The 13,925-nt window shown below is 35.3% G+C and overlaps 1 protein-coding gene across 1 annotated transcript in view; it reads right to left on the reverse strand.

Annotated features, from left to right (window-relative positions):
- LOC150101851 (uncharacterized) overlaps window positions 1–13,925 on the reverse strand; it is a 126,182-nt gene that overhangs the window by 57,011 nt on the left and 55,246 nt on the right. The window contains exon 4 of the mRNA XM_090400678.1: window positions 9,381–9,515. Within this exon, the coding sequence (XP_090256804.1) occupies window positions 9,381–9,515 (135 nt within the window). The remainder of the gene's footprint in view (window positions 1–9,380; window positions 9,516–13,925) is intronic.

Consider the following 13,925-nt stretch of genomic DNA (forward strand, 5'->3'; position numbering starts at 1 on the left):
TTCCCAAGAGCTGGTATAATGTACAGAATTTTGTTATTCCTTTCCCACTTAGAGTAAAGAAATGTTATATAGTTAGTGAGCAAGGACAATGTAGTATAGAACTCTTAGGTGATTATCGATGATAGCAGTGGCTTAACTCCACTGAGCATTTTGTTAGAGAAAGTTTATAGATGATTTGTGACAGGTATTTTATGTGAATAACTAACGTAATTTAGAAGAGAACTGAATGGATGAAATTTAAGATTTGTATATTGTGTAGTTTAATGCTTAATCTTATAGAAGGAGCTAATGATTATATCCAGTTGTGTTTTAGTTGGTTTAAATAGTTCTTTACTTTAGAATGACATGAAATTGACTGAATGCATGAATGTAAATGTATAACTTTAAGATCCCAATAAATGTGCTTTATGTTTTAAACCTGACATTAGCCTGAGAATGAATTCAAATTACCACTCATAAAATCGGAACCTAAGCGGAGTAGAATAGATGTTTAAAAGCCACAATTGCAAATGATATTAAACATAGCTGATATTGAGAATTTCAGTGCTAAGAGTAAGTGTTAGATTCTTCACCTCTGTATGTTATCTGAGAGGATTTCCCTGGTTAAGAATTCCTTCTAACCTAAAGATATTGGCTGGTGCAGCGTAACGAATAAATTTGCCAGTATCTGATCGGGAGACAATCTCAGACAGTAATCACAAAGGATTTTGTGATTACTCGGACAAAGGGCTTACCCCTAACAAAGGGTAAGCCCTTTGTCCGAGTAATTGATACATGTGATTAATCTAGAAATCAGCCAGATATATAGTGTCTTTCTATATCATGTACTGAAGGCAAAATTTAGGTTTAGATCTTGAGAGTAATTAGGGTAAAAGCAAATTAGGTCTAAATAAGGAAAAACAAGTATAAATTAAAACAAAGCCACGAAAGTGGTGACGTAACATACTAATATTTTCTTTTTCTCTCTATCATAACAAATTTATTTCAATATAGTTCCATATATCACCTCATGCAGCCAATCTGTAATATCCAATTTCACTGGTTACTTATATTTACTCTTTTAATGAATCATTTCTCTATGAGCCCAGCATCAAAGGCATTTAAGTGTAAGTAATCCTGTAAGTATAAATCATTTCTACCAACAAAATATTCCATACATCAACATAGTTTGTGCCATTTCTCCTGCACAGTCTTTCTCATTGAATCATCAGCAATCACATCTCTCCATTTGCTCACTCCTGTCAATGCCTCAGAAACCAGCTGCCAATATTGACTCATTTCACACATTACAACTTCCATATCTTCTCATACTATACTTATCTCCTTTCAAGTCATTCACATCTTTCAATTGTTCAACTAATTGCCTATAGCTTCAGTCATATCCTGAATCTTCACTCTCAGAAAACATGGCTTCATTATTCATTCACCCCCTAATCACAGAATTATGATATATTGCTATATCCTTTTTTTTTTATTCTTTTGCATCTTAACTTCAATTTTGTCTCATCTTTCTTGATCTGTACTAAGCAGTTTACCAGTCTATCCATCTCCCATTTTATGATGAAGTACTCATTGTAGCCATAAGATTTTTTTTCCACTCTATTGCGCTGTTTTTTTCCTATTTCCATATTGGTTATTTCATATTCTCACTTCTTTCATACCACTATCACAACAATACTCTCTACCACTTGCATCATCCTTGCAATCTCACAGATTGCAAGGATGATGTGCAGAACACTACTTGCTAAGTTCTGCTCACTTGGTCCTTTGTAGAGATCTTGACCATATCCAAAACCTCATGTTTCTTTGTCTGCCTAATTGACACAAAACCGACAAATTCTCTTACCATCCTCTCCTTTCTCCCATAAATTCCTGATATTTACAAATAAATACATCTCACACATGCCACATTGCACAGTTATTCATATTGGAACCATTTTTATCCCTATGAATGTTATTCTACACTTATATATCTATTAAAAAAATATCTACTGACATGTCAATTGGACAACTTGCCCAAGTCTACTTTCAGGTTTCTAGCAGAGATGACTTGTGATTTCATAAACTGCAATTTTGTAAACACTACTTCCAGAGACTAATCATAGCACTGTTTGCTATTTTTACTGAAGAGCTACTTATAAACAGCAATCACACATTTTAGTATGTGATTGTAATTTAATATGAAAAAACATGGACTTCATGCAAACAAATTTCAAAGCGGGCAAAAAAATGTAACTACAGGTGATTCACAATAAACAATCACTTGTTTAGGATTAGTGGCTGGAAAGAACTCATTTCAGACATTTACAAGGAACAAATTAAATTACCTCCAATATTTCATCTTAATCACAAAGACATCTTCAAGAGTACAAATTGTAACAAAATGTGCAAGCCACACAAAGTAAGTGAAACTGAGTGGATTAAAGTCCACAGTCCTAGCTAGGAAGGGCACCCTTTATAGACACTATAGGAAAGAAACCCAGGCTATAACTCAAGATAGTTAAGAATCTCATCCTCTCCTTTCTCCTATAAATTCCTCATATTGAAGGACATATAGGAAGATGGTTTGTTCATTCAGGCGTAATGCATGATATCACAATATCTCCACTATTATTTATAATGTATATGGACCACATGTCCTTATCAAGGACACGTGGAATCAAACTTAATTTTCAAATAAGATATTAAGCTAAGTTCTTTACCATATGCAGATGAGACAACCCTTTCAAATCTAATACATGTTCAAAGGTTTTCAAACGAAATTAAATTCATATGAAAAATTTTGCGACAAAAATGGCAGAAAAACAGCTAGAGTAAGGACAGGAAATAAGTGGGTTAATGCAATTAGGAGATAATTGGGTTAATGCAAAAACTATTCAATTTATTTGTTGAGTTTCTTAAACTTGGTTATACTATAAATATTCTTGGTTTAAATCCTTTATCCAAGTAAGCAAACAAAATTTGCATGAAGTAACTTCATGACTGGGCCACTTGTATATAGAGGCTAATGACTTTACATCAATTGCCTTAGTATCCCATAATGCAATGCACATATCCTTATGGATATGTATAATGCTATGCATTAAGGACAAGGCCACTACCCAGACTGGTTTTGACCTTTATTGAGATCTCATCACTGGGAGCCAGACCCAGAAGTGATATCAAGGTTATAGTTGTGAAGTTACTTCATGTGCAAATTTTAATATCCTTTAATATCTTAAAGGATATTAACCATGAATATAATTTCATAGCATCTTTAATTTGTAATATAATCAAGTTAAAAAAACTCTCAACATCTATCTCTAATATGGAGTATTTTAGTAATAAGGTGTAACACCTTTGACTACTTGTATATGGAAATATAACTTCTGCATTTTTCAACATTGGTATCACTTCCTTTAGTCTGGCTAATGCTGATGAGACCTCAATAAAGGTTGAAACCAGTCTAGGTAGTGGCCCTTCCCATAATGCATGTCCATAAGGATATGTGTGTTGCAATATGAGATACTAACGCAATTGATGTGAAGTTACTTCACATGCAAATTTTGTTTGCTTACACTTGGATAAAGGATTTAAACCAAGAATATAATTGCATGGTATCTTTAATTCATTGGATTTATTTTGGCCTGCTTAGCTAATTTTCTCTCAAATCTGATTTAGCATTTCTTACCATATTTATTACACTTCTTGCTTGTGCTTTATATTGTTCATGAGCACACTAATCATCTTTCTTTATATTCTTTCCACAATGCTTTTTTTTTTTTTGCTCCTGCTTTATATTGCTAGTCATTCACTGAATCCCTACTTGGTTTATCCTCCTGACCCTGGGTATGCAGTCTGATACTGCCTCAAACAACTGACCATTTCCCATGCACTAATGACATTAATTTCATGTAGCTTCTTATACCACATCACTGCTACAAGTGTTGCAGCATCTTTATAATCAAGCAGATTTGTAGTTCCACATACACCCTTTCTTGATTGAAAATTCCACATGCTGAGCAACCTCCCAGGACAAGATTGCATGGTCAACTTTTCCTGATTGGAGGTAGAGTTGCTACTGTAGTTACAGATCGATCTTTTGATGCAATTACCAGATTTAACAATCTCAAATCCAGGTCACATCAAGTGCTGTTTCAGGTAATTATCCCTTAGTAACTGTATAAATTCCATTTTGCCATGTGCCTATTTCTCTTTCCAATCAATATCCCCACAGGTGAAGTCTTCCATGATAATTACTTGGCCTGCACTCATTGTGATAATCTGTTGATGCATGCTATCCACATCTTCTTCTGAACTCTCAGGTCTATAGCAGCAACCAACAATATATTTTGTCTTATTGGCCTCTATCCCACACCAGACAGCCTCAAATGAACCATTTCCCTCAGAACTACAATCTTTATCATTAACTAGGTCTCACTGATGCCAGTAAGCTTGGCCAAGTGGAGTTGACCAAAGCCAAAAATTCCTCTTATTTCTGATACTTCAGGGCATTTATGTACATACACATTTCAACATCCATCCCCTTGGGCCCACACCCTTACATAATGTCATTACCTGCTGATTCAAAACCTGGAATACTGTACCTAACCCTTCAAAATCATTCTTGCAATCATCACACCCTCCATGGAGTCAGCACTCACTGTGAGAGTTCAACAAACATTCAATTGATAACATATCCAGAAACTAACTTTCGTGCATCTTTATTTTCTTTTAATGTGATATGCTCACACACACCCACAAATCCTGTATATACCAACACCTATAAAGGTATGCACATGCATAATATACAAAGATAATCACAACAATGGGATACAGAAATCTGAATAAATTATTCGGGTATGCCATATGAATTGTATTTGACATCCCTGCAATGAACCTATTAATGAAGATAATTAATAAAACTGATGCTCCTAAGAATTTATGGTTGCTTCATAAACATATGCAATTTCATAAGTTTGAAGACATATCAAACTCCAATAAAACATGATAAAAGAAGTGATTATTGCTGGCTTTTGAAAATTCCCATAAATTCAAATGAGAAAACGACAATGAAACCTTTAACATAGAGACTTAAGAATGACACCTTAAACAATCATATAAAGCGTAAAATTAAAACAAAATGAAAATTCTGCCACTAAGAAAAATATGAACTGCCTTACAGTTGAATATCACTAGCAAACAATATTAACACAAAATTATTGTAACATCCTGCTGAAAAGTCCTAATGAAGTCTTGTATGATACAATTCTATGCTAAAGGAAATTCATTACAACAAATCAACTGCACCAAAACTTTGGCAAGTATTCAATAAAGATGCTCTTTGACAGTAAAGACCTATATATGGTGAGTTAGGCAGGCTATAGAGATGGAAGGGATTTTTTTCCACCTGAGAACTGTTTTTTTTTTTATTTTTATCTAGCATGACAAATTGGCCAAAGAATACATTGAAATGCAAGTGATGACAGACAGGATTAACTGTCCTATCAGTATTAATTATGCTTCTATAAAGCCAAAGTTACTTGGCTATGACAAGGCATCAAAAGCCTATGATATTAAGCAAAAAGATGAGATGATTGAATATTAATAATGTAAATGCAAATAAGATATATACCAAGTTATTTCTTTAACTGGTCAATAATTCTTCTTTAAGGAATATTTAAAGTCATTGACTTGTGGATGTACCTTAAAAAAATTCTACCCATTCATCTGTCTCCTCTCCACATGAAACAACTGATGAATGAACTGACTTTGATAAAACTTAAATATTAACTGAAGAAAAAAGTGATGAGCAATTTTCAATTTTTGCTAGAAATAGACAGCAACTACAGTAACTTTATTATTATTTTTTATTGTGTCAGCTGCTTTCTCTAATGCCTCAAAAAAAAGTCCTCCATTTCTTCTTCAGCAGAACCTTCTATAGTACCATACACACAAATGTCTCATTGTGTTCCCTATTCTGATATTTGTCCATATCACTCCACTTGATATTGCATACCATTCAAGACTATCTTCATATTTAGTGTTGATTACTATAGCTACTCCTTTCCCCTGATTGTTATTGGCTGAATATAACATTTTGTATATGATGCTTATGATTGATGTATATGATCTGAGCCTTTAAAGGAATGTGGAAAACCGACCAGGGCTTCTGACCAATTGTCCAATCCTCACCTTCTCATGGTGCATCCTGTTAGGTATCTGCCTAGATACTGAACAAATGATGGGCTGGCAATTTGGAATTTAGCCGACCAAATTGTATTTGGTCGGCTAAATTCCGACAAACATTCACCACGACAAAATATCACATCGCAGAAAGAAGACAACCAACAACATCCAAAAAAAGGTATGTGCAAATTTTCTTCCTCTATTATTCTGCATATGTCTCTATAATACATCTGTAATGCCCTAAGAATTCTTGAGTAAAAAGCCAATGACATTAAAAAAGGGGCACTCCTAAACGAAAGCAGGAAAAATAGCCGTAAAAATAAAAGTCACAGGAAGACTGAGAATACAGAAGATAAATAACAGAAATATGGCAAAATGTTCCGTGGGGATGGGGAAACTATTGAAAAAGCTTAAAAATAGAATAAAGATACTGTAAAAAGGAATCTAGGATGATAAAGATGACAAACACCAAAGACAGACTGGATGTCTGGAATAATTGCTTTTAAAAACTATCAAATGATAACTCAAATCTGGTATGAACAAATCAGTAATAAAAATACAAATAATGAATATAGGTAGTAATATAATCGCATCCATTCTCAATATAGAATCTGAAAAACAGATAACATTTTAGCTATTTAGGAACTAACTAAATATGGGAATTAATAACAGATCAAGCAAAGTTGGTACAGTGAAGAGTTAGTAGAATGAATTATATTGAATACGAGAAATTAGCCAAGATGGTAAATTAGCAGTATACAGGGGCAAATGCTGTTCTTGAAATTCACACTTGCTCTTGTTATCATTCAGGGAGTGAAAGGTGTGATTGAAGTCTGATTAGCGGAATAATGAATTACTGACCATTTAAAACTATATATTTAGAAAATTTATGTCCATTTAATCATACAAATACAACATTTATTTTACAAATGATATTCTATCTTTTTCAATTTAGCTGACCTACTTGAATACAAATTCTACCCTACAGTTCTTCTTTATGAACTGGTCAAAAACATAGTCATAAAAAGTTGGCTGTAACTTAATTTTCCCAAGCAACATGCACACTTGTAAAGACTGGCTGAACCTCACTGGCTAGAACTACATTGACTGCTTATGGCCTGTGTTTAAGCAACAGAGTGAGACGGCGTGAAATGGCTATGCATGCGCATGAAATCACAGTCCTGCAGAGGACCTGGAAGCTCCCACAACCAAGCAAGCCAAGGTAGCTTTGACTAGACGAGCAAGCATCGGCCTTCGATACACAATACAAAACTCAATTATTGCTGCGCAAGCTTAAGAATTCTGTCTACAAAAATAAAAGCCTAAATGGAATGCTTATAAATGCATGCATTTATTAACAAATAAATACTACTTCTTTCTCATGTAATGAGCTGGCACAGCAAGCATGGAGAATTCGCCCCTGGCAGTATACAAGGCAAGGGTCAACCAATTCCACCTTAAGAAAATGAAAGTTAATTTGCAAAAAAAAAAAAAAGTAAATAATTGAATGCAGAATAGAGATCCGAGATATTCAAGTTATGAGGAAAAAGGGAGTGAACAGATGACATCAGTGACAGAATTATTAAAATTTAGCTATTAGAAAGGAATTTAACTTTCTTAATGTTCAAGAATGTGAAATTAAATTAGTATTCTGAGTCTTAAATAGAATGGGACAGGAAGGTTAACAAAACAGGCATTTGAGTAATTTCGAATACAGTACTGATGCAGTACAATTCAATATATGAGAACTGACAAATAACAGATTAAACTGAAAAAATCATTGATGTAACACTATCGTAGCTGCATCTTGTACACAACTTGATGCTAAAGAATTGATAACTGGAAAGTTTTTCCATTTGGTTATAATGTACCTCATTAAATATTCTAGATGAGAGATAGTCATGAAATTTTCTGCTTGGTTAGAATGTATATTATACTTAGAAAGATTATATTTTTGTTTTAATCATATGCTTATATAAATATAAGTATGAAGTAACTTCATGACTAGTCTACTTGTTTTGATAACTTATGAACAATAAAAAGAATTGTTAATAATTTTGCATATAAATGTCAATCCGGTTGTTATAAATGGGGTATTCTTCTCTCTTGGAACTATTAATGGCAACAAATAGCACTATGTTTAAAGAGCCCTGATGCTCTTTGACACAACTATAAGCAGTAAACAGGAGGTTGTGTGACTGGAACTTTTCAGTTTGGTTTGTTTTTCATGCAATTTGAGTGTGCCTTTATAAAAATATTACTTTCTGTTATGTTACTCACCGAGAATGAACAATATTTCAGCTTATTATGGATTAAATAGCCTTTGCTGTTATGAGAAACCAACTTTTAACAAAAGTCATGAACTTTTGAATGCCATCCATCTCTTCATAATGCAACATACATCTTTTTTACCAATTACAGGACCATTTAAAGTAGGTTGCCAAAAGCATGCTTTGATTTCCCACCTTGTCATCTATTCACTTTTTAGGTCGATTATGTATATTAGGCTAAGTAACTCAACACTCCTGAATTAATTTTTCCTAGGCTACACCAACTAATCTTATCTCCATGCTCTATGTGATTGTTGGCCAGTTAGTCTTTTGTGGGAGAAAATACTCAAATTCCCTAGGAAAAGAGATTGCCTCTGTATGAGACCTGGGTGAAACAATTAATATTACCCAACACACATACTCACAAGCTCTAAACAATAGCGAGTACTACTGCTTTTATTTATTTTACTATTTCTTATAGCAACCAAAAAAAAAAAAAATAGGACTCATAAAATGTCTGTCCAACTCAAGAGCACATGTGACTGCACTATAGAACATTTGAACTATTGATATAAACAAAAACTATATCAGCAGTTCAAATGGTCTAGCAGCTACAGTCATGTGGAATGTTATATACCACAATGGGTGTCACATAGCATTCCCCCTTAGCATTCATCTTGCTTTCTAAGATGTCCACATAATAAAAAGCATGATATACAATCAATCCTTACTGGAAAATTTGTATGGAGATTAGTTGGCTTTCAATAAGTAGCTACACTGAGTCAGATGTACATCTGCAACCATATATATACACAGTTCTCTTCACTTAAACTGAATTCATTTTATAGTATTTATATTAAAAAAAAAAATTCACTTTAATCAAAAATACCAACTAAAGTAATTCTTGAAATTGTTTAAGTTTACAAATAATTTAATACTTACACTGTTTACTACTGCATTTGTCATCTGTTTCTGTTTCCTCATTACTATCTGTCTCTGACACATCTGAACTATCAGCAGATGACAGTTTCCCCTGTTTATGGAAATCACTAAAGTAACCAGTTACATGGACTGTACCTAATAGCATAGAAGAGTAAAAATCAGTAATATTACCCAAAACACACAAGCTCTAAAGAATAGCAAGTACTACTGCTTTTATTTACCAAAGAAAACAAGTTTTGTTTGGTTGATATAAAAGATATAAGTGTGGGCAAATGGAAAGCAGGAACCTGTTCACATGACAGATGAAGATTTCCAAAAAGCAAAGGCAAAAGAAACAAAAGAGGAAGATAAATTGGCTTGGTAAAATTTGAAGCTTAACTGTTTGTATGAATACCACATTTTTACATACTCAGAGGAAAATAGAGGCATGATAGTGACTAGTTCATTGGAGCAGCATCCATGAAAATAACCGTAGAAAAGGCACAACAGAGAAACAGCATTATTTTAAAGCATTTTTAAAGAGAAATTCTCTTTTAAAGGCAAATATTTATATAGTATTAGAAGCTGTACAGGTGAGGAGGAGTGTTGTCGAACAGAAAAGGACATTTTTTTTTAGGCTGCAGAAGCTATGGATGCAATGTATTTGTGCCAGAATTAGTAGTGTAAGTCAGTATAACAGGAAAAATGTATTTACTAACCTGGAATCCAGCTGAGAAAGTTTGTAGAAAAAATTCTTCTAGTGGTGATTACAATTAATCCTGCAAGTCTTCCTGCTAATCAAACTTCATGATATGAAGTTATACAGGTATCCTGAGGTTCAATGTCATAGTTTATCTTATTATTCCTGAGACCCTCATAGATGGATTTCATCTATGAGGGTCATTTAAAAAAATTCTGCAAACTGTATGTTAAAATAAACATTTAACAAAATGCATATTTACAGACTTCAATATAACTTTGTCCTATCACCACTGCTCAATATTTGAGTCAGTCTGCTATTCAGGTCAGCAAATACTTTTCTGTTTGTGTTTGATAAGTTGGATCCTTCTACAGAAATCTTGTCAATGGTAGTGAAGTGTTTCCCACAGAATGGTTTTTCAAACTCAGAGAACAGATCAAATTGTGTATGGCTCATGTCAGAATTGTATGGGAGAGAGGAAATAAGCAATTGTTATCCATTCTTTTCTACAAGATCAGATATTTAAGTAAAACATGTAGCCTTGCACTATTATGTAAAAAATAAAACTCTGGCAGTGAACATGATTGTGAATTTACACATTTTGTGTCCAAAACTTCAGGCAGCGCGCGCGCACGCACGCACGCGCGCACACACACACACACACACTCTATCACACTCAATGTTGTATATACTGAGTCTGTTGCCAATCACTTCACTCTTGTAAATTATTAGTCATCATTTACTTAACCTTCAAGTGTCAATGTTGACATTTTTTGGATGAGGAGAGAATGGATGTTTCCATTGCGAGGAATTACTTCAGTTCTGGTTCAAAACCTCACATTCAAGTTTCATCTCTAGCAGTAATTCTGTTCAAAAACTGTTTCTCTTGTTAGCTGCTTGCTGGTTTGAACACAAAAAATGTTTTTTTTTTAAAATTTTCTTCTTGCAAATGACATAGGTCAAAATTACTACATCATTCCACTGGTCATACATGCATCAATGTGCAGAAATTTTGAAATGACCTGCATATGTTAAAGTGCTTAATTAGTCTGGATTATACAGCACTGTCATCAAAGCTATGAATGAATAGGACAGGATGTCAGAAGACCACTAATGTATAAGAGGAAGAGCATAGGTGAAACCAGAGCCCTGAGAATACTCCAGCATCAATTGAAAATCTGATTAAATTAAACCATTCACCATGACTTGCAACGAACTCATAAAGGGAAGGAGGAATACCATAAGATGGTAACATGGCTGTGGTGTCAAACTCAATTAAATGCCTTGCAAATATCAAGAGCAACCACTTGAGTTTCTCGAAACTTTTCCATAGCTTGTGTCCAAAGGTGAGCAAGATTAGTTAGGAGATCTGCTATGGAGCAAGAATATCAGAATCCATACCGGTTATTATTAAGTAAATGGTGAGTCTCCAAGTAGTGAATAAATTGGCTGTTGATGACCTTTTCCATTATTTTTACAAATACTAAAATTAGAGCAAGAGGGTGCACTAGTTTGATGGTTGACATTATCCCTTTTTTTAGGAACAGGTATGATAAAGACTTGCTTCCAAGCTTTAGGGAGAAGCCAGATGAGCATGGCAGCTTGAAGAGGTGATACAATATAAGCATTAGTTTATTATTATTATTTCGGGTGACTCCAGGGAGTCCTTAGACTCAATCGAGGGAGGCCCTAAACATCATGTCCACACAACTATACGACATTCTCACAGTATCTATCATACCTTGCCTTGAACTCTCTCACAGTCATAGCACCCACAACAGCCTCTGCCAGCTTATTCCACTCATTTACCACTCTAAAAGTAAAGAACCCAGCTCTAACACCCCTGCTAACCACACTCTTGCCCAGCTTCCATAGGTGTCCCCTAGTTCTCCCACCACCAGTCCTGATCTCAAAAATATCCTCTGAATTAATCCTATAGAATCCCTTTAGCAATTTGAATGTCTCAATCATATCTCCCCTTTTCCACCTATCAACTAGTTTCTGCAACCCACAAATCTTCAACCTGTTCTCATATGGTTCATTCCATAGACCTGCTATCATCTTAGTCACTCGCCTCTGGATCCTCTCCACCACCTCCCCATCAAGAAGGAACCGAGGTGACCAAATCTGGGCACAGTAGTCGAGATGAGGTCTTATCAAGGCTCGGTACAGAGGTACAATAACTTGCTTGTCTCTGCTCGTCAAGGTATTTTTCAACAACCAAGTGAGTTGATGAGCTGATTTAGCTACTTTTGCAATGTGCCCCCTAAACTTCATCTCCCTATCCACCAACACTCCCAAGTCCCTGGCCTCATCAATCTCCTGGAGTACAGTTCCACCAATGTGGTATACTGCTGCTAATCTTTTCACCCCAAAATGCATAACCTTAAATTCTGTCACATTAAATTGACATCCATTCTCCTTATCCCAGACCTCCAATCTATCCAAGTCATCCTGCAAGATTTTGACATCTTCTGCATTCACTATTGCCCTACCCAACTTTGCATCATCAGCGAACAAATGAACTGTTCCACTTAGATCCATTCCTATATCGTTAATGAACAAATTAAACAGCAGTGGCCCAAGAACAGAACCCTGCGACACACCACAAGTCACAGGCCGTCTTTTGGACTCTACTCCTGAATAAACTACTCTTTGATATCTCTCCATCAACCACCCAACTATCCATCTCACCAACCCTATATCCATTCCCATATGTTGTAGTTTATGGATTAGAATTCCATGTGGTATCCTGTCAAACGCCTTTGCCAGTTCCAGCAGTATCACTGCAAACCCATTTCGCTTATCCAGTTCTGCCGTCACCTTGAGCAAGTTACTGAGGCATGATCTACCCTTCAGAAAGCCATGCTGTCCTCTGCACAGTATCTTATTTTCATCAATCCATTCCTGTATTTTTCCCTTGACTACTTTCTCCAAGACCTTGACAACAATCCTGATATGCTGATCGGTCAGTAATTTGCAACTATAGTCTTGGATCCTCCTTTATGCAGTGGAAGTATTTTCCCCTCTTTCCACACCTTCGGGACTAAACCAGACCCAAGACTCAGATTAAACAACATGGTCAAGGACACTGATAATTCCTTAGCCGCTTCACGCAAGACCCGTGCTGGTATACCATCCAATCCCACAGATGTATTCACATTAAGGTTCTGTAATAGACTATTCACCTTCACTTCATTCATCACAATTCCCGTATAAACTAATGGTTCCTTCATTTTTTCAATGTCACCACCTGGATGATATACTTTTGCAAAGTGCGCGCTCAGTAACTCCACTATATCAACTGATTCAGTGACCTCCTTACCATCGCCATTCCTTAAAATCATTTTTCCATGTACAGTTTTTTTCTTGCTTGCAGCATATTGAAAGAATTGTTTGGGATTCTCTTTTGCTTGCATAGCTAGTTTCCTTTCATAATCCGCTTTTGCTTTTTTTTTTACCACACTCGTTACCCTTCTGGCCTGCACTTTATACTGTTCGTGTGCCTGCAAGTCACTCCTTTCTTTAAATTCCCTCCACAGTTGTTTCTTTTTTTGCAGCTCAAGCTTAATGGTGTTATTCATCCATTTAACCCCTACTTGTTTTACTATTTGGACCCTAGGTATATAATCAGCCATAACCTCCTGTAAATGATCCTTGACCACTTCTCATGCTCTATCGACGTCCAGCCCTTGCAGTTGTACATGACATGGCACTGATCCAAGCAATCTCCTAAGCTTGTCATACTTGCAAGCACAGTAATTCCACATATAACCTGTCTTAATCGAAAATTCCACACCTTTAGCCACCTCCCAGGTCAAGACCTTATGATCACTCTCACCAATAGGTGGCAACATGGTCATATT

The sequence above is a fragment of the Typopeltis vanoorti genome, chromosome 11, assembly GCF_054136105.1.
Source record: "Typopeltis vanoorti isolate ZY-2024b chromosome 11, IOZ_Tvanoo_1.0, whole genome shotgun sequence".
Classification (NCBI taxonomy): Eukaryota; Metazoa; Arthropoda; class Arachnida; order Uropygi; family Thelyphonidae; genus Typopeltis; species Typopeltis vanoorti.